This window comes from Onychomys torridus, chromosome 8 (assembly GCF_903995425.1).
Source record: "Onychomys torridus chromosome 8, mOncTor1.1, whole genome shotgun sequence".
Lineage (NCBI taxonomy): Eukaryota > Metazoa > Chordata > Mammalia > Rodentia > Cricetidae > Onychomys > Onychomys torridus.
Window position 1 is genome coordinate 47,293,554 of NC_050450.1, and position 25,294 is coordinate 47,318,847.

The 25,294-nt window shown below is 52.8% G+C and overlaps 2 protein-coding genes across 4 annotated transcripts; both read right to left on the reverse strand.

Moving 5' to 3' along the window:
- Positions 1 to 5,262: 5,262 nt before the first annotated feature.
- Gjc2 (gap junction protein gamma 2) lies at positions 5,263 to 14,398 on the reverse strand. Of its 3 annotated transcripts, none has more exons than XM_036196129.1 (2): positions 13,757 to 14,398; positions 5,263 to 7,373 (listed from the first exon to the last, which is right to left on the reverse strand). In XM_036196129.1, exon 2 carries the CDS (start codon positions 7,352 to 7,354, stop codon positions 6,029 to 6,031), a length of 1,326 nt encoding a protein of 441 aa, XP_036052022.1. In that variant the 5' UTR covers positions 7,355 to 7,373; positions 13,757 to 14,398; the 3' UTR covers positions 5,263 to 6,028. The 3 variants fall into 3 exon arrangements, with proteins under 3 accessions (XP_036052022.1, XP_036052021.1, XP_036052020.1); XM_036196128.1 differs by lacking the exon at positions 13,757 to 14,398 and adding an exon at positions 13,320 to 13,723; XM_036196127.1 differs by lacking the exon at positions 13,757 to 14,398 and adding an exon at positions 9,626 to 9,799.
- Positions 14,399 to 14,487: 89 nt separating this feature from the next.
- Guk1 (guanylate kinase 1) lies at positions 14,488 to 22,748 on the reverse strand. Its single transcript, XM_036196130.1, has 8 exons — positions 22,551 to 22,748; positions 17,421 to 17,534; positions 17,051 to 17,092; positions 16,593 to 16,689; positions 15,832 to 15,970; positions 15,663 to 15,747; positions 15,066 to 15,151; positions 14,488 to 14,829 (listed from the first exon to the last, which is right to left on the reverse strand). The coding sequence occupies exons 1-8, from the start codon at positions 22,609 to 22,611 to the stop codon at positions 14,794 to 14,796; spliced, it is 660 nt and encodes a 219-aa protein (XP_036052023.1). The 5' UTR covers positions 22,612 to 22,748; the 3' UTR covers positions 14,488 to 14,793.
- Between the last annotated feature and the right edge of the window lie 2,546 nt (positions 22,749 to 25,294).

Below are 25,294 nucleotides of genomic sequence, written 5' to 3' on the forward strand. Positions count from 1 at the left end.
GAAGCCATAACAGGACAACACTGGCTGGGGGCAACACCCACAGGGTCGGGGGGTCACATTCCTCAGGCCTCACATCAATTTGTCCCTGGCCAGCACAGGAGGAATGGGCTTCCCACCCATGCAGGGAGGGCAGGAAGGGCAAGCAAGAAATCTACCCAGCACCCCAGTGCCCAAGCTAGAGTCACTCAGAATACATCAGAAAGCTCCCTCCATATCTGCCCTGGCTGGCAGCCATGGTCAGTGCCATGTAAATGATTCCAATGAAACTAAATGGAATTTGTCTGCTGAGATGTGTTGGTGATGGCTGCAGCCTCTGTCCAGGGAACTTTCTGGACTCTTCCTCAAAATGCTAGGTCCATGCTCAGTAAACTCCACAAGACTGGCACCTGGACTGCTGCCCAATTCCCTGAGGAGCGGACCATGGACCGGCCCCTGAAAGCTCCAGGGAACTGAGGCGCCTATGCGGTCCTCATAGCCCAGCTACAACTAGCGCCATCACCAACATCCCTCTTAGGCTCAGGTCCTGCCACCATCAGGAGGGGTGGGACAGCTGGAAAATCAGCCAGGTGGGGTCCCAGGTCCCACTTCCCAGGATGGAGGTAGTTTCCTGTTTTTCTCTCCTTAGGCTTCCTCCCTTCCCAGAGGAAGAAGTGTGCAGCCCTATTCTGGGGGTGTCTCTGAACATGCCCCTCTCCGCCCTGGCCCTCCACAAACTCTCATGAGCCGCAGCCAGTTGGCTAAGGCTGTGGAAACGGATGGCCATGAGACAGGCAGCTCCCATTGATCCTGCGCCAGCAAGGCATGGCCACCATACAGTGTGGAATAAGGGTGGGCCCTCCAGCCAGGCCACAGGGCTGCTCAGAGGTCAAAAGGTGGGGAGTGAAGAGGATGAGGGTGGGTTTGGTCAGGAGTGTCCAGTGGAGCCTGTGCTTATCCCAGGGAGATGGGGAAACTGAGGCATGAAGCTAAGTGGCTACTAATACGTGCTAGATTAGTGGTTGGGTGACTTCAGCCTCAGGAAATTAAAGAGAGTTGAGTATCTTAGATTTCACAAAACAGTGGGAGGCCACAGCCCAGCCTGGGGCTCAGGGCTCACGCATGTGTTGTTTAGCTGTTTCTCCCAAGTAGGACACGACAATGCTATCTTGAACCTGAGCAATAGTCATCACCCACTTACTCGGGACCCTCATGAGATCAAACCATTAAGATTCCCTCATGGGTGGAGCAAAAGAGGCTCTTGGGGCTCACAGGGTTTTCAAGAGCTCTTCACTAGGTCCAACCCTTCCCAAGGTTGTAAGGAGGTGGAAGGATCCTGGGGAATTTGAGAAGACTCTTCAATCTCATAGCTACTTGCCAGTCACCCAGGGGGCTCCCCAATGGTGCAGTTTTTTCATGAGCCATCCATACTGCATGTAGGTTCTCCCAATGGTTTGATGTCCATAAATTGCCCAGGGGACTTCATGGCAATATAGCTGCTTATAGAGTTTACCCATGTTCCTAAAATAACTCTAATACACTCATTGTTTCACCAACCTGGACTTGCACAGACTCTGTCCTTTAGTTTGTTGCTACCCTCCCTACCTGGAGTCACACAGGGGACTGTGATGATGTCCACATTGTCAAGGAGCTGGTCTTAGAGGTAGGACTCAGAGATGGCATGGAGGCTGGGACTTAGCCAGCACAGTCCAGGGACAGCCAGGGACACTCTATGAGGATGGAACAGTACCTAAGTCATCACTGTTAAGAGTTTCTCCCTCCATGGACACAGAACATTCAGCTGGCAAGTACCTCTTGAGATGGGAAAAATTGTATGCTGACATCCTAAACTCTGTGAACTCAGATTGCATTTGGAGATAGGCCTCAAAAATTATTAAGGGCGAGGCAGTAGTGGCCTTTAATCCAACACTCGGGATGCAGAGGCAGTTGGATCTCTATGAATTCGAGGCCAACCTGGTCTACAGAAGGAGTTCCAGGACAGCCAAGGCTATACAAAGAAACCTTGTCTTGAAAAAGAAAAGAAATTATCAAGGAACTGGGTGTGGTGGTACACACTGGGAGACTGAGTCGGAGGTTCAGGAGTTTGAGGGTAGCCTGAGCTACAGTGAAATCCTGTCTCAAACAGTTTCACCCACCAAAGATGTGCTTAAGGTAAATGAGGTCACCAGAGTGGCCCTAATCCAGGCACTGTGAGGACACAGTGGGAAGATGATGCCTATAAGCCAAGAAGAGGGGTCTCAGGAGCGGCCAGCCCTACGGTAACTCTGGTCCTTGGCTTGCAGCACCCATGCCTGTGGGAGACCACAACTCTATATACAAGGTACCCATTGTGGAGCAATGGACCCACCTGCAAAATTGAGCTTTGTGCACTTCCAGGCCCAGCTCTTAGCCAGAAGTCTCCAGAGAAACAGATCTCACAGGAGCTGCAGTTACATGCTGCATACTGCATTCTCTATCTAGCTGATTAAAATGGTTTCCCCCAAACAGAAGCTATTCTCCCTCCAGACTCTCCACACTGAGAACTCTATGTGTCCGCTAGTGTTATAGGAGTCTTTGAATGTGACAAAGCCTATTTCTTGACTTGAGTGGGCTTGACCCAAGGAACTGGGGCTCGAGGAATTCAATGGCCTCCTAAGTCATTCTGAGCTAGTGGCTCCCAGGTGAATTGTCTCAAAACTGATCTAAATAAATAAATAAATAACCTCAAGGACAGCAGAAGGACAAGCAGAGCTTTATTGAGGTAGAGAAGTGGCTCCCTATAAGGAAGGGAACTCAAAAGTGAGTTTCCGGTTGACATGGACTTGGCTAGGCTATTTCCATACCCAGTACTTGGGTCTGGTTGGCTCAGGCCTGTATGTAAACGAGGAACTGCATGGAGAGGTTTCTGTTCAGCTGAATTGAATGGGTGTGGGAACTTTGTTTGGGTGGAAGATAAAGTAGAGGAGTGAGGGCTCAGGAAAAGCCCACCGGGACAATTCAAGGGAAGGAAGAACAGGAAGTGAGGAGAGCAAGAGCATGTATTCAGGCATCTTTGAAAACCCGGCTCCTAAGCTACACTTAACAGGGAAGGAGCTTGGTTACAGTGGCAGTGTGCTCACAAGGCCCAGTCCAGTATTCATGCGAAGGAGGGCTTTTGAGCTAAGTTTTCAGCTTGTAACTAATTTCATTTGGTCTTTTGTTTGTTTGTTTGTTTGTTTGTTTTCTGGATCCAGCTTCCGCATTCACTGTCTCCACATCCTTGGTAAACCTGCTACTCTGCCAATGTCTCCTTGTGAACCTCGAGGCCTCTGCATAGAGCCCACAGAGAAACTGGCTCTGCCTGTCTGTAAAGGTTTTTATCTCAGGGCCTCTTGTCCTCCTCTGTCTAAAAAGGAAACTGTCTTACTCTATCTCTTTCACTGGGCTGGACCACAGGGCTTAGATACCTGGCCAACTAGTACGTTGTAATTTACAATAGTTCACATACTTCCTTTAAAAAAGTAGCAGAGTGGGATGGAGAGATGTCTCAGCTGCCGCCGGGTGGTGGTAGCACACACCTTTAATCCCAGCACTTGGGAGGCAGAGCCAGAGGATCTCTGTGAGTTCAAGGCCAGCCTGGTCTACAGAGTAAGAGATCTAGGACAGGCACCAAAACCACACAGAGAAACCCTGTCTTGAGGGAAAAAAAAAAAAAAAAGAGCACTGGCTGCTCTTTCAGAAGACCCAGTTCAATTCCCAGCACCCACATGGTTGCTCACAACTGTCTGCAACTCCAGTTCCAGGGGATCTGACACCTAACACATAAAATAAATAAGTTAAATACATTTTTAAAAAAAAATAAAAATAAGGAGTAGCGAAGAAGAGCCTGAAGGCTCCAATACCCCCCCAAAAAAAAAATTATAAAATGATAAATCTTTAGCAACAGACATACCATTAGCCTGCTCTGACTGTTACACGCTGTAGACACCTACCCAGTTATCAGACTCTATACAGTTACCAGTGTCAGTTAGGAATGACTGGTTAAAAATGATGTCTTGGGCGTGTCTGGGAGTTTCTCTGTGAGATAAATGGCATTTGAATCAGTAGACCGGGAAAGCCAGGGAGGCCTTGTCCAATCAGGTAAAGACCTTACGAGAACAAACCGGATAGAAGGGGGGTAAGAGCTGTACTTGGTTTAGGAGCAAATTTGACTCTATGCCCTTCCCCCCAGCACAGAGTCCCTGCCCCCACTCTATGATGACACCCCAACAGCACAGCCCCAAATTCACAATGCCTTGTAACAGGGATGCTTTCTTAGCAGAGACGCCATCAGCGTCTCCACTGGACCCCACTAGACCCCATTTGGAGAGACATTACTTTGGGTTGGATTTACCTTCCTTCCTGAAGCTCCACTCCCAGCATGGTCTTCTGTGATTTCCTAGGGATGAAGCTCACTCAGCTTGGAGCCGAAGCTTACCTGGAGCTGAGGTTGAGCTGAGGCTAGTCAGAGCTTCCTGAAACAGGTTCTCCTGGAGGCCAACTGAGGACTAGGTTCACCTAGGTTCACAATAAGGTGGGGTTCACCTGAAGGCAGGGTTCACTGGGAGTGGGGCACAGCTGGAGTAAGGGCTCTCTTGAGACTTGGGACCAGGTATGTGGGCTCCAGAAGGAAAGGGACTCAGCCTGCTCTATCTGACTCCAATCATGGTGAGGTCAGGCTGAGGCTGGGCTGAGCCTGGCTCGGGGACTCCAGGAAGGGATGTGCAGCTGGGAAGTGCAGCGCCATCCTGGCCATCACAGGAGGCAGCTGGAGTCTGCTCTGAGCTTGCTCCTGGCCAGGAGTGGCTTGTGTTTCCCTATCCTCTGCCTTCCTCCCTCATCTCTCCAAAGTCAACACCACTGTCCTGGCCAGCACTACATACCTCCAGCCCAAGATGGACTGCCTCTGTCTCCCGAGCTGCAGGCTGACCTTCTGCCTGACTGTTCTTTGTTTCTGACATCTGTGTGTTCCACCAAGCCCTACCACCCGACCCTGACACGCTGCCTGGCACCAAGTGGCACCATCATAGGTCTGATGACCTCCAGGGTTTGGTCTCCGGCTTTATTCTCAAGCCTGTCCCTGAGAAGGGGTCTCCTCTCCCAGCCTCCCTGCAGTTAAGCTGTCTCCCTGCAATGGACTGCCGTGAATACATTTCTGAATGCTCAGACACAGACCCACAATACATGGTTACACACACACACATACCGGTGCACAGCGACCAATGTGCAATGTGGGCTCAGACATAGAAGCACACATACACACTTGGGTGTAAACAAAAAGTTAGTTTTATTTTCTTCATTTGTTCCGGAAGTTGGCTTTAAAATGGGGAGAAGGGCACAAAAGATGGGGACAGGTTCCCCAGAGCTCTAATTTTCCAACATGGCCAAAAACCACAGCCCTGGACCACAGCCTTATGGATCTAAGCAGCAAGGCATGACAGAACTTCCAGGATGTCCTAGAAACGGCCCATGCCAGGCTACCTCAGCTCAGGGAGTGGAGGCTGTACTCAGCCCAGGCCTCCTTGGGGTCTTACTCAGTTGCCTCAAGCAGGGAGCCAAGAGCTGGGAGTAGACCAAGGCTATCTGCTTGTCCCGGACCTGGGAGTTCCCTGGCTCTGTAAGGGCTGAGGGGGCTGAAGAGGAACCTATATGCTCCTGCAGTGAGGGTAAGCACAGTCCCCAAAAGGTTCATGCCAGACACCTCCATCCTATGAGGAAGCTGCAGGACAGCCTAAAAGGAAGGCTGGCAGACCCAGCAGAGGAGTCATCTGCTTGACAGCCTGGAGGGGCAGTCAGTTCCTGGGACACAGCTCTGCCCCCTCCTCCCTCCCCCCTCCCCAGGGGCCACGGACAAGACCCTGGTGGCTCCCCTTCCCATCCTGCAGGGAGATACCTGAACCAGCGCCTCTTAAAGGTCTTCAGCTTCCTCTTTGAAAAGCCCTGAGGGGGTCTGTCAGCGGTCACCGGTTGAAGACAGAAAGATTTCCATTGACCCCTCAAGCCAGGCCCTCCCTGAGCTCTCTCCCCAGTGCCCTCAGATCCACACTGTGGCCTTACCGTCCCTACTGCCTGTACTGCCCTTCTCAGAGCCAGCCCTGGGCTTAGTGGTCAGCTGTTCCTGAGCTCCCGGCCGGCCCTGCTCCCCAACGGTGCCCCCAGACGTGGCGCTACCGGTTCCGGAAGCCGGGCCACCGGCCCTGGGTGGCCCCCGAGAGGCTGCATTGAGCCCTGAGCATGGCGGGCTGTCCCGATCCGCGACCACCGCTGCCGCCGCCGCCCCATCGCGCAGTGCCTGCAGGGCCAGGTTAGCCAAGTTCTGGTCGTGCGCCCGCGCCCGCTCAGCCGCGCGCACCACCAGGCTGTATTCGGGAGGGCAAGCCAGCCCCGCGGTGGCGGCGGATGGGAAAGCGCAGGGCGGCGGGCGCGGCGCGGGGCCAGGACCCGGCGCTGAGGCTCCCCGACGGCCGCGTACAGCGTCCTGAGCACTGCCGAGGCCCAGGTGCGCCATCTCACAGAGGTTGAGCAACAGACATAGGCAGCTAACCACATACATGACCAGCAGGAAGACCGTCTTCTCGGTTGGCCGCGACACGAAGCAGTCCACCACGTGTGGGCAAGGCTGGCGGCTACAGGCAAAGAAGGGTGGCACCTCGAAGCCGTACAGCAGGTACTGGCCCACCAGAAAGGCCACCTCGAAGGCCGCCCTTACCACCAGCTGGGCCACGTACACGCGCATCAGGCCCTCCCTCTGGATGCGCCGTCGCCCGTCGTGCTGCCCGGCCGGGCCAGGAGTGACCACCGTTTTGCCGTCACCTCCGCCCCCCTTGGCAGCTACATCCTCTGCGCGCTCCTCCTCCGTGTCTTCCCCGGGGCCCTCGGGCGCCCCTGGCTCCTCGTCCTCCTCCTCCTCCAGCGCCAGTATGGGCTCCGCCTCACCCAGATCCGTGGTGTCCGGCCAGCCAGGAGGCGGCGGTGGCAGCTGCGCCCGGGGCACGCGCCGGGGGCCGGGGCGACGACGGAGGGCGCGTCTGCGCTCCTGCTCTGAGGCGCGCGCCAGGCGATGGACTGCATAGCCCAGGTACATGACAGAAGGCGTGGAGATGACCACGATTTGAAAGACCCAAAAGCGCACGTGCGACAGCGGCGCGAAGGCGTCATAGCAGACATTGTCACAGCCCGGCTGCCGAGTGTTGCAGGTGAACTTGGATTGCTCATCCGAATAGATGGACTCGCCACCCACAGCCGTTAGCACAATTCGGAAGACCACTAGCACAGTGAGCCACACTTTGCCCACGAAGGTGGAATGATTGTGGATCTCCTCCAGCAGCCGCGTCAGGAAGCTCCAGCTCATGTTGGTCATGGGAGCGAGCAGGTGGGACCTACAGGCATGTATGACTGGTGGTCAGCAGGTGACAACTAGAAACTGCTGGGGCCCAGAGTTGAGGTGCCTGCAAGCTCGTCCAGCAACTGTGTTCTACTTACACACCCCAAGTGACCTTGAGCTCACTACTTTGCAGAAATGGTCTTCCTCGTCTGCATCCTCACACTATGTGCTAAGGATAGGACAGAGCATCTCCCACTGACCCCTGCTCCCATCCTTCCTGTCTTCTCTCTCCCAAAGCTCCCCAAGAAAGCTCCAACTTGTGAGAAAGGCACCTCTGTCCCAGGCCCATAGAGCCATAGAGCTCCAGTCCAGCTCAGCCCCAGATTGGATGCCACTCTCCTAGGACTTAGCCCAGGCCTCCCAGTCACTCAGGCCTTCACAACCTCTGCTGCTTCCCAGCCCTTGTAGTCAGAACAGTCCCCCATAGTCCTGAAGCTCCATCATTCCCCAGCCCCAAACCATACATACCTTTTGGCCCCCAGCCCTCCCTAAATGCTTTCGCTTCTAACCCTCCAGTATCCCCAGCTTTTCTCCTTCCACACCCTGCAAGCAGCTCTGGAAGTCCCTTCCATAAAAGACCCTCATTCTCCCCAAGCCCTTTGCTAGTCCTGCAGCACTTAGCCTGTCAGCTACCCCTCCCACTGCTCAGAGACCATCCAGGGTTTTTTATCCTGCCCCAGGTCCCAATCCCCTGGCCAATCCCAGATCTGTCCAGGCAGGACCATGTCTGGTGAGGCTACAGACTGATACACAGCCATACTCAGGCACCTGGTGAGCCTCAGAGATGGCAACATCCAGACCAACTCAGCCTAGAACAGACATGTATCAGAGAAGGGCTCTGTGGTTCCCTGATGCCCACCCTTCCTCCTCACAGCTACCGCAGAGTTAGTACCTGCTCCTGGAAAGGTTTAGGGCACGAGTCTCCCAAGCATTCAACACTGACACTTCAGGCTCCCTCCCCCGGCAGGGCCTAGGAGGTAGCAGCAGGTATGGACCAGCATCAGGAGTGGTGGCTCTAGGCCTCTTTATGAAGCTAGGGCCTCTCCCCTCAGGGCAGGAAGAGGGGGCAGCCAGCAGGACAGCAGGGGTTCCTGAGGAAATGCCCCCACATCCTCACATCTGTGAATCCCCTCTTGGGACCACATGCATGCAATCAGAGACACACACCCTCATGTGCATACAGGCATGCACACAAAAGTACGTGTGTCTATGTGTCTTATATATGCAAACATTCACATATACATACAATATAGTTACCTTCATATGCACACAGGTGTACATCCACAGACACAGTGGATATTCATATGCATGCACATGCATTCAGATACAAATGTATACACAAAGATGTGTACATTCATAAATACACATGTGCACACACATACTGGCGCATACACATATTCATACACACCAGCACTCATATACACTTGTTCACCAACTCAACCACACATGTAAAAAATCAAAACTTACATATCCAAGTACTCATTCATAAAGAAGAGTGAGCTTGGGCACACGTGATCACTTACATATGCACACAAAGGAACCCATGCATACTCCCACAGCAACAATGAACACATCCACACATGCACATTCACAGGCTGTGACACCTTCAGGGTCCACCCTTTCTACTTCTCTGCTTCAGACATGGGCATACAGTGGGGCCACCTGGTACCCTCTCAGGAGCAGAGTCAACTCTCCTAACCTCAGCTTTGGTCTTAGCCCCTACCTGAGACCCCAATCAAAAGAGCCTGAGGCTTACCAGCAGGATCTGGAACCAGGAGTTCCTGAGTAGACCTGTTTAGCCATGTGTGGTATTTAACAACTGGATCTCTGGTAAAGCCTTGATTGGCAGCTTGCCATTTTTCTGGTATACCTACTCCTGCCATCATAAGATTATGTCCAGGCAACAACAGAGACGCCGTAACTTAGCTGTGGGCGACTTTGGCCCTGGACAGACAATGGGACTTTGCTTTGGAAGGACCTGTCACTCAATGCATTCATTCACAGAAATGGCTATTCACTCTTGAGCGCAGCACTAAGAAGTGCTATGGTTGTAGAGTTGAAATGGAAAAACCAGGACCCTGCACTCAGGCCATATACAGGGAGACTTCCAGACTTGAACCTCTAGCCTGTAACTCTTTCCTGCCCTGGCCCTGGCCCTGGCCCACCAGCAGGCTCCTCAAACTAGAGGGTCAGACCCACATGTCAATGTCTCCTCCAAAGTGACCTCTCCAGCCTAGGATTACTTACCTGAGTTGCTGTGTCCTGCACATCTTGTGTCCATCAGTAAACCCTGAACCCATGTGCACTTGCCGCATGTACCGCTTGAGACCAGGCCCTCTAGGCTCCAGCTCCAAACCCACTGGAGTACCTTAGAATGCACACCGACCAGATTACCCCTGCTGCCCTCCAGTGGCATTTTTAAATGTTTTTGTATTTAAATATATTTATTAAATTTTTTTTTTCATTTTACATACCAACCCCAGTTCCCCCTCCCTCCCCTTCTCCTGCCTCCTCACCTCCCTCCCACTCTACCCGCATCCACTCCTCAGAGTGAGTAAGGCCTCCCATGGTAGTCAACAAAGCCTGGCATACCAAGTTGAAGGAGAGCCTAGCCCCTCCCCTCCAATGGCTTTTTCTAAAGACAAGGTTTCATGTGGCACAAGTGGACTTCAGACTCCTTATGTATTGATTTGTAAGAGTTACGATGAACTCTTCATCCTCCTCCCATACCTGCCAAGTGCTGGGACTTTTTAGGCATGTATCATGCTCAGCTCCTCCGTGACTTCTGACTAGGGCACATTCTATCAGGGTCTCACCTCGCTACTGCACCAAGTGCTCTGCCCATTCCTCAGTTGGCTCCTGCTACACTCTCTGCTGTGCTGGAGTCCACACCTGCTGTCTTTCTCTGGCTGCACTAACACAAGCACGATCACCTGGCCATTCAAGTTTTATAAACACACACACACACACACACACACACACACACACACACACACACACACACAGAGAGAGAGAGAGAGAGAGAGAGAGAGAGAGAGAGAGAATTGCATCTATGCACACTCATTACTCTAGGCTGCCTATCAGATGCTTCCCAGTCACTATAAAGGTTAATTTTCTGATACCATCTATGTGCTGGAGATTCTAGGATGCATCTGTGTTTAGTGTGGTAGAGGCAGGCTCTCACAGAGAATGTTACAGATACACCATGGAAACCTGCGGTGTGCGTATGTGCTCATGTTGTGTCCTCTGAAGGGCGCTGACTGCAGAAATACTTGAGTAAGAGCATTTTCTGAGATGGGTATGTTCATGCTGCCTATAATTCTAGTGCTTGGGAGGTAGAGGTAGGGAGGAAGAACAGGGTTTCAGGGTCATCCTCTGCTACATGGTAAGTTTGATGCCAGCCTGGACTACACTGAACCTCTTTCTCAAACCGCAATCACAAAAGAAAGAACGTATCTAGGTCCTGAGCTCTGGTTTCTATCTTCTTGTCCAGTAAGGAAAACTGGGAATCCCTGGGGGAAGTGGCTGATCAGATGGCTGGGTAGGGGAAGCAAGAGCATGGGGCGAGCTCAAAGAGGAAGACCATGTTTATACACTCATGAACATTGATATGTGGATTGGTCACACTGAAGTTGTAACAATTTAACCAATAGACTAAGCAGGATTACAGACTGCAACTCTAGCTACAGATACCCTAGATGATAGCAACTGCAACACAATAATAGCTGGGCTGAGAAGCCTCCCCTGCCTCCTGCAGAGAACTGCCAACCTCTCTCAGAGTCTACATTAGAGTAGGAAGCACACCCCCACTCCAGTGGCTGCATGTGGGTAGCAGCAGCATTATCAGAGGACAGCGTGAAAAAGGGACTTTCACCTTTGCAGTGACACCTGAGCCTGTGACTCAGGGCATCATGGACCTAAGTCCTGTTGATACCGTCCATAAAGATGGTTCATCACTCTTGCAGTATTCTTCCTGAAACCCTCAACAAAGCAAAAGAAAAAACAAAACAACCAAAAAAAAAAAAAAAAAAAAAAGTCAATTTCTGAGAGGGGCACCCTACAAAATACCAGGGTGGTATTGAAGTAGCCATGGGCAGCTAAGACAAAGAGACTATCTTCCAAGAGGTGCCCTGGTGTCAGGAGGGGCCAAGTGAATGTAGGAAACACCTGGATTGTAGCCTTCAGCTAATACAGAGGCAGTTTATTATGGTGATGTTTCATGTTAATGGGGCCTGGGGTATGAGGTCCTCTGGAAACTTTTCTGTACTATGTTATCCATTCTGTTGTGAATTTAAATATGTTGAAGATACAGCCACCACAGAGATTGGCGCCATTCCCAGCATCCACAGCTTATTGAAGGGGTTCTTCATTGAAGGAACTCCTGCCCCAAAGCAGCCCCTACACCTTGGTCCAGAATTAGGTTCTGTGGCTGTGATGATGGTGTGCTTCAGTTTGGCCAGGGGGTGCCCCCCCACAATATACACAGCCCATCAGCCCTTGCCTCCCTTGGAAAGCCTCTTCAGGTATAGGAGTACTACTGTAATTAGTCCATTCACACATCCAGCTAGGCCCTGAACTGACCAGAGCTCTTCAGATAGCATGGTGTGTGGCCCAGTGTGTCAGTAAACACATGGCCATTAACTTAAGCTTGGTATATGTGTGTGTACATGTGTGTTGAGGGAGGTCCTCAACTGTTCTCCAGGACTATCAGGAGGTTCAAGTGAGGGGTGAAGAGACAGTTACTGTGGTCAACAAGCATTAGGACTTGGCACACCAGGTCTCAAGCTCTGGGGACCCAGTAGAAACTACCCACCTCCCACTATGACCTGTAGGGTCTCGCCTACCACCTTTCCTCACTGGCACCCAATCCGCCCTCCTGAGAGCTCAAGCAGACAGAACTATCTAGGTGATGCCCGGCTGTAGGGACCAGAAACGGAGATGAGCCAGCCTCGGCCTGCTGAGAGTCACAGCCCTGAGTCTGAATAACCCCACAGGTAAAGAGCTGCCTTCAGCTAAACTGCATTCCAGCAACAGATGCTGGCCTGGGTTGGCACCACCACAATCTACACGCCTTCCTTTGGAATTGCCCGGGGAGCACACCTGTGCCCAATGCCTTGTAGAAAGTCTACACTCACCCTGACCCTTGTCCTTCCTCAGTCTCCCTGCCACATCCAGCAGCCCCTCCCACAGCTGAGCCAGGGTCCCCTGCCCACCTCTAGAACTTCTTTCTCTATCTGGTCCACAGAGGTTTCCCAGTACAACAGCAACTCCAGCCAGCAGGCAGGAGGCCCTCCTAGGTAGGACCCCGGCCCCATCTTTGGACATAGTACCTCCTCTTTGGGCTACCCATCCTCACATCTCCCTCTTTGCAGTCCCTGGACACAGCAGGCAGGTGGGGAAACACTTAGAAGCAGCTTCTGTGCCAGTCACAGGGCCATACAGACCCATAAGCAGTTATGTAGGTCCAGCTGCTGAGAGGGTCTGCTGGACAGCAGGCAAGTGGATAACGAAGTTTGTACAGTTTGAGTAGAGGCCTGGTGCCCATTCTGACCCCCTGGACATACTACAACTGGCTGGGGTGGACTGGCCCATCTTACAACAGCCTGGGGTGGGGGTCTCAGCTGCTGGGGGAGGTACTGAGTGCACCCTAGGCTCACTAGTTAGTTCCCATCTCCCCCCATGGGTCTAGTTACCCAAAAAGAGCTCAGAAGCCAGCTGGACCCAAGCTGATGGGCACCCCAAGGATCCATTAATACAGTGGGACAAGGTCTAGCCAGAGCTCCAGTGAGTTTCCCAGGTTAGCACTGCCTGTGACACACACATCCCCACAGAACCTGAAAGGCCAGCAAGGACACAGGAGCCTGGAAAACTCCACATAGCCATCAGAGTACAGGCCAGCCAAGGCTCTGCCTATCTGCAACCCCAGTGGTGCCCTCCCTACCTTTTCCAGGCTGGAAATGCAAGCCTCTCGCTGAGGCCTTCCACCTGCCGGCTGGATGCTGGTCCTCTCTAAGGGCATACTGCTGGGCAAGGGCTAGGGCCACCTCTCGCCACCAAGCACAATGGGGGATGGAGGAGGGGCCCTCAAGGGCTCCATTGTTCCCCCCAGGGTCTGAATCCATGATTGTCCCTGGGGGTGGAGCAGCGAGGAGCTGGACAGGCCTGCTGGGGGCCCAGGCAGGTCCTGGCTCTCTCTTCCCCAGCCTCCACTTGAGGTCCAGAAAGTTCTGGCTCACCCTTCTTGAGAAACATCTGTACTTTTGGAGGCAGCCCAGAGCTCCCCGGTCTCTCTGGCTACTTCTGCTTGGGCACCTGCCTGTCCTCTTCACACCCACATCCACCTCATCTGCCCAAGTCCTGTCCCAGGGGCGGCCTCACCTGGAGATGCACAAGGGAGAGCTGTGGCTGACCACCGGGTGGGGGAAGCTGGCAACAACCACTACCCTCACTGCAGGGATTGCTCTCTTGGGTGGAGCCAGGCAGCCTGGGCTGAGAGCCCAGAGGAAGAGGGGAGGACAGCAGGACTCAGACACTCAGAACGTCTCATCTTGGGCAGGAGGGGAGGGATAGTCACCCGGAACCTAAACTTCTCCCTCAGGAATGATGCACCCCACTACAAGCTCTAGAGCTCAGAATCTAGAACCTCTACAAAGGTCCCAGGCTCTGCCCCTCTACTAGCCCAGACAGTTCACTGGCCCTTCCTTGGGGCTTGCTGGCTCTACACAAGGACAGGCACACACAGCACCCATGGGTTCCAGGGCCAGCTTTAGGACTCTTCATGCTTTTCCCCTGTGGCTGGGCACTTTCCTTCCTGGCCAGTGGTGCCTGCCGCTCTGAGTCCCAAAATAGCTCCGAGACAGCTCAAAAAGGCGACAGTACAGGTTCTCCAGGGCTGAGCCCCATTCCAACCCATGCCGGCTATCCCAGTTGACTGGCTCCTAGGGGAAGAAGTGATCACAATCAACTCTAGTTAGCATTCTGATGACCGGTGGACCCTGGATATGAGCAGCAACCAGACACCTATGCAGAACCCCCTTGGCAGCCTTCATATGGGCTCACCAGATAGGGGTGGGCAGCCAGCGGTCATAGCCCAGTGTGGAAGGCCGTGACACTCTAGCCCAATAGTTACTTTATTAGAATGTCAGTCCTGCTCCAGCAGGGGGGACAGGGAGAGGGACAGGGAGATGGACAGGGACAGCCCAGGGAGAAAAGGTGTGGGTAGGTATCGTAGTCCTTTAGCCTCAGCAAGACAGTACAGGGTGAAGAGCCACCACGTGGCCAGACAAGGGGCAGCTCCTCCTACTCCACAGCGGAAGCCTATTACAAGTCCTTGGTGCCCTGGCAAAGATCACCCCCACCTCATAACCCAAGCATATTTGGGGTACAGGCATCACTCTGTGGAATGAAGCAGGCCCTCAGGCATGGCCGGTTCCCTGAGCTTTCTTGATTTCCTGCCAGAGAAGAAGGAAAACAGAAAGTCAGGAGAGGCAGGGAACCAGGGAGGGCTGGCTGGTCTCATACCCTGCCCTGGCCCCCAGGGACTCTTGGACTTTGCGCCTGTACTCAGAGCCTCAGCTGCTTAGAGTGCACAAAGGGGTGAGCCCTGGCCTCAGCAGGGTTTGCTGGACTCACGGGACAGCTTGTGCAGGGGACTGCCCCAAGACAGGACAGGTGGGGAGGGGCCCACCTCAGAGAGTGCCTGCTTCAGTGTTGCATAGGCTTTATCCAAGTTGTCATTGATGATCACCAGGTCAAACAAGCCAGGCTCCTTGCCTGGGAATGAGACAAGACAAGAGTCAGGAACACATGGAACTTGGCCCGTTCCGTGCCTACACCACTGCAACAACCTGCTACCTAGCTACAGCTACTCTTGCCTGCCACTGTGGGACAGCAGGGCTGGGTGAACTCTTCCTCCCCTCCTCTAGGGCACCTCAGCTGGGGCTTCTCCCATCAGGTTCTTAGTACTAGAGTATGGACCACTGCCCCCTCCCCAGGCCTCTCTTGAGAACTGGCACTGCCTGTGACAGGCTGCCATACGCACCCAGGGTTACAGCAAAAGGTCTTAATGACAGTGTCTGAGTGTGGGCCAAGCTCAGACCCAGAAGCAAGAGCACAGCTGCAAAAAGATGCCCGCAACACTCTCAAGTCAGGAAGAGAAATGTGGCCCTCCAAGGCTCTGCAGAGGGTCTGGAACTCCTCCATCTTTGGCCCTAGTTCTCCCTGTCTCCTGGTGAATGGCCTGGCCACATGCTCAGAGAGTGGTAAGTGGTCTGACTGCACTCACTGCTCTCCATGTCGGCCCGGGCAGCCACCAGCCGCTTTGCCAAACTCTCCTCGGTCTCAGTGTTGCGCAGGCGCAGTCGTTGCTCCTGAAATGCAGGCCTTTATTGGGTCAGTATTCTCCAGGTCTCAGGGCCTGCCTGCCCTGCGGGTCTCCCACACCAGGTACCCACCAGCACATCCAGCGAGGGGGGCTGTATAGAGATGTAGATGGGATGCAGATCAGTCTTCTTGATGCTGCGAACACCCTGTAGGTCAACGTCTAGCACGCAGATGCGGTTCACGGCCTGCACAGCCCGAACAGCCGCCTTGCTGGGAGCAGGGAAGGGTAGTGAGCAGATGTTCGGTGGGAGCCAAAGGAAGACCCTGGCCCTTAAGCCCACATGAGTTCTTGCCTGCTGGCCATCCTCAGGAACACATGCATTGGCTGAGAAACCTTGAACCTTGGTAGCCTCTTAAGGCTCAGTCCCCTCCTCCCTAAGGCCCATGCTGGGCCTGGCCTGGGTAGAGCAGAGGCTCCCGTGAACCCAGCATCCTCTGTATTTCCCAGAACATCCAAGCACACCCTGAGCTCTGTCAAGCCATGCACAGCTCTTTGAACCTGTCCTGCAGCCAAAAGCCAAAAAAGCTTGGGCTTATGATCAGGCCTGAGCTACCCATCACTGCCTACCTCTCCCACGTGAGGTTATTCATGTGGCTCCTGACACACAGGATGGCTTGAGGACAGATGAGCCTGGAACATGACTGGGCCTGCCTGTTCCCTGGAGCCTATTAGCTAAGCTCAGAGACTAGAGGGAAAGCAAGCCATCCCAGCCTAGGCAGGAGACTGAAAGGGTATCATAAGACAGAGAGGACAGGCTGGAGAGCTTCCTTCTGCCACAATTCTGGGATTACCCTGATCCATGACCCTGGGGCCACACCAAACTTAGCCCACCTTGTCCCGTACAGGTTCCCTGAGAACTCAGCATGCTCAATGAAGTCCCCTGCTGCAATATCACGCTGCATCATCTCCCTGGTCACAAAGTAGTAATCTGGAGAGGAAGAAGGCTTTTCAGAGGATACCCAAAACCCAGACCTGCCTGGCCTGGCCCCTCTCTCCATCCTACACAGGACTGCTTTGGCCAGATCCAGGCTGTCCTCGCTGAGGGACTGGAAATGGCTAGGTTCCACAGGGAAGGGGTATACCCCTGCCATATACCAGCAGGCAGAAGGTCCAGCCCTCACTCAGATGGTGCACAGACTCTAATCAAACCAATAACCCAAAGGCAAAAGATACTCTCCTGCTGGGGACTGAGCTCTGTTACAGCAAGGTACAGAGCAAACCCCCATACTTCCCCCCACACCCCACCCCCAGCTCATTATTGAGACCCTTGGGTTAGCAGGCCAGCTCACCTTTGCCATTTTCCTCACCAGGTCGTGGGGTCCTTGTAGTATCTAGGAAAAAGACCTATCACACACTGAAGGGATAGATGTCCAACCCTTCCATCCTACCCGGGGTCCCCCCCTTGCAGGCCTGCTCAGTCCTCTGGCTGTACAGCAGCAGGTGGTACCCACAGCCAGTGGAAAGCTCAGACCAGATCTCAAGAGGTCACTGGGGCCAAGATGCTTACTCTAGATGGAGGCCCTGGGAAGGGAGGGAGAGGGTGACGGGGTTGAGGAGAACATCTCCTAGGCTGGATGTGTGCATTTGGGAATTCTAGGTGTGGTCCAGTGCTGGGGTAGCCTCTGAGTCCCTTGCCCTTTGGGGTCCTGAGGCACTCACGGGATACACTGAAGCCAAAGATGCTGTCATGTTCCTGTAGCAACTTCTTGAGCAGGGTACTCTTTCCTGCCCCCGACGGCCCGCTCAGCACCACTGGCCTCGGTCCTGCCATGCCTGTGAGAGGAGGGGCATCAGAGACATGAGGGGGTTTGCCCTCACTGGTACCCTGGCACTGTTCTATATGAAGCAGTGGCAGAGGGGCTCCCAAGGGCAACATTCCTATGTAATGTGAACCCTCCTGAACAGCAGTCAGTTGGCAAGATGGTAAACACAGGCAGGAAGAGCGACAGGATTCCAACATCCAGCCTCACCCACACCCAACAGGATGTCCACGGGCCAAGTGACCCAGAAACAGACAATGCAGCACTCCCTGGTCCCACCCCATATAGGCTGCCCTCCAGAACCTGACCTCACACTGCAGCCTGGGCTTTGGTGCCCATAAATGGCACTGCCCACTGGGAGCTCCAATTCTGAAAACAGACATTTCCTGTTCCTACAAACATGGCATCCTCAAGTCTGTTCAATTCAAACCTGTTTGGGAAACTCCCCACTAGACATGCAACCATCTCTGACTTGTCTGCAAAGGACAAGCTGCAGCCAAGAGTTAGAACAGCGCCCCCTAGCCTCCCAAAGGGGAAAGTGAATACAGCTCAGGGATCTGGCAGGCAGGGGCTGCCAGGGAGGAGAAGCAGCTGTACTAGGTATGAAAGCACAGCAGAAACCTCTTCCATCAGTCTGACCTGAGACCTGAGCCTCCTTTCCTTAAGCTTTTCTGACATCACCCTAGGACCAGCTGATGTCACCCGCTCCCAAGCTCCTGCCTAAGCACCCAGCCCCACCTCATCCCCATTCCTCCTTCCAGCCTGGCCTCTGAGCAGGCCCTCATTTACACAGCCAGGACCCTGTCTATGAAGGCCCTCCTGCCTCCTCAGGATGGCACCAACCTACTTGATGTGCTGCAGCCTCCGTGGGTAGCCTGGGAAGAGTCAATGGCTGCTCTACACCGAGGAACTGGGGACTAATCTCTGCCAGGCACATACCCCGCCCTTCTGAACAATAAATCCCTGGGGCACCCACCCCTGCCTGCACTGGCTGCAAAGAGATAAGCCCTGTTCTCCCACTGTGCAAGAAGGAAAAGGAAGTTACTTGTCCTGCTCCTAAGACCTACACCTGTCCAAATAACCAGGGCAGCATCTGAACACCCTGAGAGATGGGGAAGAGCCATCCACAGGGGCTGAGACCTGAGCTGCTGCTCTCTTCTGAAGTCTAGGCAGAGGGAGACCAGGGAGGCTATTTGGGAGCTGGAAGGGCTGCCTGGCAACCCCAACACCTTTGGCCTAGAAGGGTGAGGCCCACAGAGCTTCTGGTCCAAAAGGCACAGGTTGCAGGAAGGGCATCAGCTTAGAGAAATCTTGTGTTCTTAATCCCCAATATAGGCCATGAGGTAATCTTACAAAAGCAGTGTTGCTGGCATTCTGTCACCTACAGGAGCACAAGTACTATGTGGTATATGGTCCATGCACATCACATGTGCATATTAAACACACACACACACACACACACACACACACACACACACACACACACACACGTCCCTGAGAAGTACACAGGACCATCTATCAAAAAGACACAGTAACCCAGAGAAACTCACTCATTACCATCAGTACTGCCTCTCAATAAAATTCTGCTCCCTTCTGGCTCTCCCCCAAATTCGCATGAGCCCAATCACACTGACCACTGTATGCCATTTCCTGTCTGGGCTCCAGGATTCCTCTGACCCACAACTCATCATCACCTTTTCACTGGTATCCTCTTCCCTAGTCACTGAGCCCTCCCTGCTGCTTCCATCACAGCCTGGCCTTAGAATGTGCACTACAGACCACACAACCCAGCTCCTGCGAAGCTGCCTTCCCTTCTGCCTGCTGTATCAGGCACTCAGGGTGAGAGCTCCTCAAGGTGCTGCACTGGTTCCAAACTCCCTGTGATGGCCACAGGTTGTCACCTGCAGCTGCCAATATGGGTTCTATATCTGCACGCTCCAAATGGCCCGTTTCTGGAGCTCTTGGTTCCCTTGAACTTAAAAGGGGCTCAAGGCAGTGCTCACCGTAGGGCTGAGTAGGCTCACTGCACAGGTGTATTCCAGAGACTGAGATCGTAAAAGCTGAGACTCAAAGAAGAACAAGTACCATGACAACAGAGAAGAACCAAAGCTAAGAGAGATGCTCCAAAGTGCATGAGATAAGAAAGCTTCTGAGAAAAGGATTCCAGGTCTGAGAGCCTGAGTGAGGGATAAGCGTGGGTGAAACAATGATCTGCCATCCCATTAGACAACGGAGCAGCCTGCACTCATCCCTCACTCTACACCCTGCTTCCAATTCTAGGTAATGATAAGCTAGTTATCACCCAGATTCCAGCCTCAAATCCTCATTTCTGCCTCAGTGGGAGCCGTAACCTGACCTAAACCCTACACCTTGTAGGCCATGACCAGACAGGGGGAGGATAGCCACTGGTATGCACATGCAGACACATTTGACAGCTGAATCCTGCACTCCCTACTGCAGCCCTTACACAGCCAGGTGAGCCATCTAATCTCTCAAGCCCAGACTCTCAGGAGTCACAGTGTGTAACTTGTGTCCTCCTGGGGCTGAACCACAGGAGACAGGAAGACATAGGACACCAGCTCCACCCTGCTGGCACCTTGGTTCTGAAGAGTGCCAGTAGGTGTTATCTGGCACGTGTAGCTCATGGATCTTTGATAGGACTTGGTGACCCTCCATGACACTACACTTGCTTGGATCTACACAAACCACACCACATGACCCTGGCTAGCTAGCTATGTGGTACAGTGGCAGAGAGCAAGCCCAGTGGGGGCCTCGCAGGGGCAGTATGGAGGGGTTCTAGTCAGCAGCTAGGTGACCAGGCATTTACTACATTGCCACAGGGCTACGGCTAACGGCAGAAACTCAGATCTAGTCTTTGCCCTACTATTTACAGAAGTGTGTGCTGCTCAGAGGCAACTTCCTTTGGGGAGACCACTGAAGAACCTTTGGACCCCAATCTCTTTAGCTCTTCCAGTCCCAAACTTCAACTGCCTGACAAAGAGCCCCAAACCCTGACTGTAAGACAAGTCAAGATGCACGTGATTTCTACAGGAGCACTGGGAGGGACATGCTCTGCTGGAATATTCTCTAGACACAACTTCCTACACAGCCCCTTCCTGTCTTTACCTTAGGGTCACTAGGACTAGAAATCCGTCACAGCTACCACGTCCCTCCTGACAACCAAAGACACAAACAACATTAGGCAGATGTAAGTGACACATCCCAGCTCTGAAACCCCCAGGATTTAGGAGCCTCTTCCAACAGCAGCACCAAGAACAACCAAAGCATTTTCTTTCTGATTCCTCTACCTGAGCCAGATGGATGTACCACAGCCTCCCAAGGAAGTCTGGAGGAGTAGCAGCCAGCCATGAACAGGCTGCTGCACCTTCCTGGTACTACTCATCTCCAGCTGTGTCTCTTGAATCTTTTTCTTCCTTTCTTTCTTTTCTTTTCTTTTACTTTTTTGAGCTGAGGATCGAACCCAAGGCCTTGCACTTGCTAGGCAAGCGCTCTACCACTGAGCTAAATCCCCAACCCAAGCTGAATCTTGAACAGGGTCCTGGATGACATAATTACAAGGCAGAGTGAACATTAAAAAGGGGGGGGGGGCGTTCAGAACCCAAGGAGAGTAAAATAGAAAGACCTAGGATGTTTCAGGGTTTGTCTTCTGCTGGCTTGTGTAGAAGGGAAACTAAGGAAAGCAGGTCAGGGAAGTCTGAGGGGTGGATGAGGCCCACCCAGCAGGACCAGGGAGAATGGGGGTGGGGGCGGGTAGGTAGGGCAAAGGACACTAAGGCCCAGTACATGTAGGCAGGGGATGGGTATGGCAGGGCAGGGGAGACTGGGGACCAGCACAAGCAGAGTCAGGGAGGATGGGGAGATAGGGCAGAGGAGACTGAGGTCTACTGCAGGCAAGGCCGGGGGAAACTGAGGACCAGCATATTCAAGATCAGGGAGGATGGGACAGGGTGGGCAGGGAAGACTGAGACCCAACCAGAAGAGTCAGGGATGCTGCAAGAAGCCTTCCTCCTACAGCTGCCTTCCAAGAGCTCAACCTCCTTCTACCTTTCCTTTGTTGCCAGAGCTCTCTCTTCCCACACCTCCTGCCTCTTCTTCACGTTACCTCAACATGTTTTGTGGATATTTTGTATGTGTCAAGACAGAAGAGAAAGTTTAAGAGTGGCTGGACAGAATATACTGCCTCAAATTTACTACTCCAGAAAACTACTCGTCCCCCTCTACCCCTCCTAGACAAAGATCCAGCGCTGCACCAAAGAAGGTCAGGCAAACCGCAGCAATGGCTGATGTAGCATCCAATGGGGTGTAAAAGCCTAATATGTGAAGGCAGGGTAACATGGGTAGACAGGAGCTAAATAGCAGGAAATTCTGCTCCTTAGTGCCAAAACAGGAAACCACCCTAGTGGTAGCGCCCATAACTAACCTATGAACCCTGAAAGGTGAACTGGAGGAGCACCCACAGAAGTAAACCTCATTCTCCCTTCTCTCCTTGGACCCCAACCGAGACTGACCAGTCACTTATTTGCTTTCTCCCTCTCCCCTCAGGTACCACGTGGCTAACGTCACCTGCTCCTCCAGCCAGCCACTAACCTGAACGACCCTTCTCGCTCAGAGGCCGTTTCCCCGCCCACTTCCACGTTGGATAAAATGATGCCTGGGAATTTTAAGCCCAAAGGTGGCTTCAAAAACCCCGAATCCCAGTATTTACACCCAGGCGTCAGGAGGGCCTGCAGAGACACCGAAGTCCAGCACCGGCAACGGCGGAAGGGTAAAGCAGGTGCTTGAGCCTGCACAGGATGCCTGGTGCGCAGGGCGCCGAGGAAGCGTGCCGGCTGCGCGGGTCTGCTGGCGGCTGGGACTCCGCGTGCCTATCCCTGTCGTTCTGGGGACCCGGAAAACACGTTCACCAGGCGTCCCCACAAGAACAGGGGTCACTGGAGGCGGCGAGCAAGGGAAGCACGCTGCCGTCAGTCCCGCTCCTTCTGGGGCATCAGCAGCATAACGCACTCACCGTCCGCAGGGGCGCGACCTAGGGCGGCCACTGCCAGCCCGACCAGCGGGCGCCGCAGCATCAGGGACCGCCCGCACGACTACGTCACAGCGGTGCGCCGGCCCACTAGGGCAGACCGGAGGGCGGCACGGCTGCGCACACGGAGTGCGCAAAATCGCCAGCGCCCGCCACTTCCCACCTCTGCCCGCCGACAGTACGTCACCCTCTCCGGCCCCGCCCACTCCGTATCACGGCCGCAAGACTACGTCACAGCAACGCGTCGGCCTGCGAGGGCCTACGGGAGGGGGAGTACAGCACGGCTGCGCAGGCTTATTGCACGGTCCTCCCCCGCAGACCACGCCCACTTCGCCCATCGACATTGTGTCTCAGGCCCCGCCTCATTCTACACTAGCCTTTCTTTTTTTTTTTTCCTATGCTCAGACCCCGCCTACCCCAGAGTGGAGCGCAGAAAAATCAGCATCGAAGGGCTGGAGATGTCCCAGAGGTTAAGGGCAATGCACTTCTTCCAAAGGACCTGGGTTAAATTCCCAGCACCCACGTGGCGGCTCACAACGGTCTGTAACTCCAGTTCTAGGGGATTTGACATCCTCACACAAACATACATTCAGGCAAAACGCCGATGCACATACAATTAAAAAAAAAAAAAAAAATCAGCGAGTCTCCATTTAGTCCGTCTTCGTGTTAGCCGGTTACCCGTTACAGCATAAATCGTTTCAAGAGGAGGAGGCTGTTCTTCCTGAGTAACCAGATTCAGTTCAGTTCCCAGCAGTCATGTTGCACGATCTCATCTGCACTCACTCAGGCTCAAGCACATGCACATAATAGTGTCTTACTATGTAGTCCTGACTGGCTTGAAACACCTGCCTCTACCAAACCAAACGGTAGGATTAAAAAGGGGTGCACCGGGGTTGGGGAATTAGCTCAGTGGTAGGTAGAGCGCTTGCCTAGCAAGCGCAAGGCCCTGGGTTCGATCCTCAGCTTAAAAAAAAAAGGTGTGCACCACCAGGCGGTGGTGGCACATGACTTTAATTCCAGCACTTTGGAGGCAGAGGCGGGAGGATCTCAGTGAGTTCGAGGCCAGCCTGTTCTACAATGCCATTTCTAGGACAGCCAGGGCTACCAGGGCTACACAGAGAAACCCTGTCTGGAAAGAACCAAAGTAAATATCTAGATCAATAGATAGGTGTGCACCATTGTACCTTGCCAAAATACATATTTATTAAATTATTTCGCCAGGCGGTGGTGGTACAAAAGCACGCAGATCTCTTGAGTTCGAGGCCAGCCTGGTCTACAGAGTGAGTTCCGGGACAGCCAGAGAGATACCCTGTCTTGAAAACCAAATATAAATAATTAATTTTTTGTTGTTGTTGTTGTTGTTGTTTTTGTTTTTCGAGACAGGGTTTCTCTGTTTAGCTTTGTGCCTTTCCTGGATCTTGCTCTATAGACCAGGCTGGCCTCGAACTCACAAAGATCCTCCTGGCTCTGCCTCCTGAGTGCTGGGATTAAAGGCGTGTGCCACCACCGCCCGGCATTTTTTTTTTTAAGATTTATTTATTTATTATTATTATGTATACAGTATGTATGGCCAGAAAAGGGAACCAGATCTCATTACAGATGGTTGAGAGCCACCATGTGGTTGCTGGGAATTGAACTCAGGACCTCTGGAAAAACAGTCAGTGCTCTTAACCTCTGAGCCATCTCTCCAGCCCTAAATAAATAATTTTAAGAAATTGGATGCCAAAGATCTCAGATGGAGAACACTGAAGTTGTTAAGTGTCCTTAATACAAACAGAGATAAAAGAAAAATAAGATGGTGTGGTAATACACACCTTTAGTTCCAGTCCTGGGAGGCAGAGGCAAGCTGACCTTTGGGCATTCAAGACCAGCTCAGTCTACATAGTGAGTTCAAGGCCACACAGAATTTAAAGAATTGTGGTAACGTGGGCAGCACAGCTGAATTAAATATCAATTCCCTTACAAAGCTGTTTTGGAAAGAAATCCTGAGCTTTAAGAAGGTGATCTAGAGGGACAGTTGTTACACCATGTCTGCTGTGCACCATGAGGAAGGAGAGAGGCATCAGTGATGGGCCCATAAAACAGTGAAGTCTTTAATAAACCGCCATGTGAACAGGGTTGGTGATGGATCGGGGCTGCAGCACAAGGACTCCAGAGCCTTGCTTCTCCTGGCAGCCCAGAGCAGGGACTGAAGTGGGTTTTTGTTTTGTTTTGTTTGGGGGGTGTTGTTTTGTGTTTTGTTTTTCGAGACAGAATTTCACTGTGTAGCTTTGGAGCCTGTTCTGAAACTCTCTCTGTAGCCCAGGCTGGCCTCAAACTCATAGAACTCACGAACTCACAGCCTGTCTCTGCCTCACAAATGATGAGATGAAAGGCTTGCACAATCACGGGCTGGGGCTGAAGTGGGGTTTATAAGTCACAAAACCCACAAACACCTGTGCTAAGTTACAGTTACAACTTTCTCCAGTCAGGTTTGAAGATTAGAGGCTTTCCTTAAGTAGTTCATCATTGTCTCGACACTTAGAATGCCAGCTTTCCAGCTCAGCTAATCAGGTTCAGTTGTTCTTTTTGTTGTTAGGAACAGCCATAGTGTTTCTAGAGAATTAAAGATATATAACAGGCTGTTTCTATTGTTTAAGGAGGAGTGGGTCAGTTATTGGAAAGTCCCTGGCTCCCCCAGAGCTTGGGAACTTGAACTTTGTTTCATCCTGCCAGTAAAATCGAATCTG

Excerpts from the sequence above, each read along its gene's own strand:
- Guk1 (XM_036196130.1), bottom strand. The coding sequence starts at position 22,611 with ATGCTGCGGCGCCCGCTGGTCGGGCTGGCAGTGGCCGCCCTAGGTCGC. Across the intron at positions 17,535-22,550 it reads AGGTCGCGCCCCTGCGGACG|GCATGGCAGGACCGAGGCCA; the intron begins GTGAGTGCGTTA and ends CTCCTCTCACAG. Across the intron at positions 15,152-15,662 it reads CCGGGCCGACATGGAGAGCA|GCAAGGAGCCTGGCTTGTTT; the intron begins GTGAGTGCAGTC and ends TCTCATTCCCAG.
- Gjc2 (XM_036196127.1), bottom strand. The coding sequence starts at position 9,693 with ATGCGGCAAGTGCACATGGGTTCAGGGTTTACTGATGGACACAAGATG. Across the intron at positions 7,374-9,625 it reads TGCAGGACACAGCAACTCAG|GTCCCACCTGCTCGCTCCCA; the intron begins GTAAGTAATCCT and ends ACATGCCTGTAG.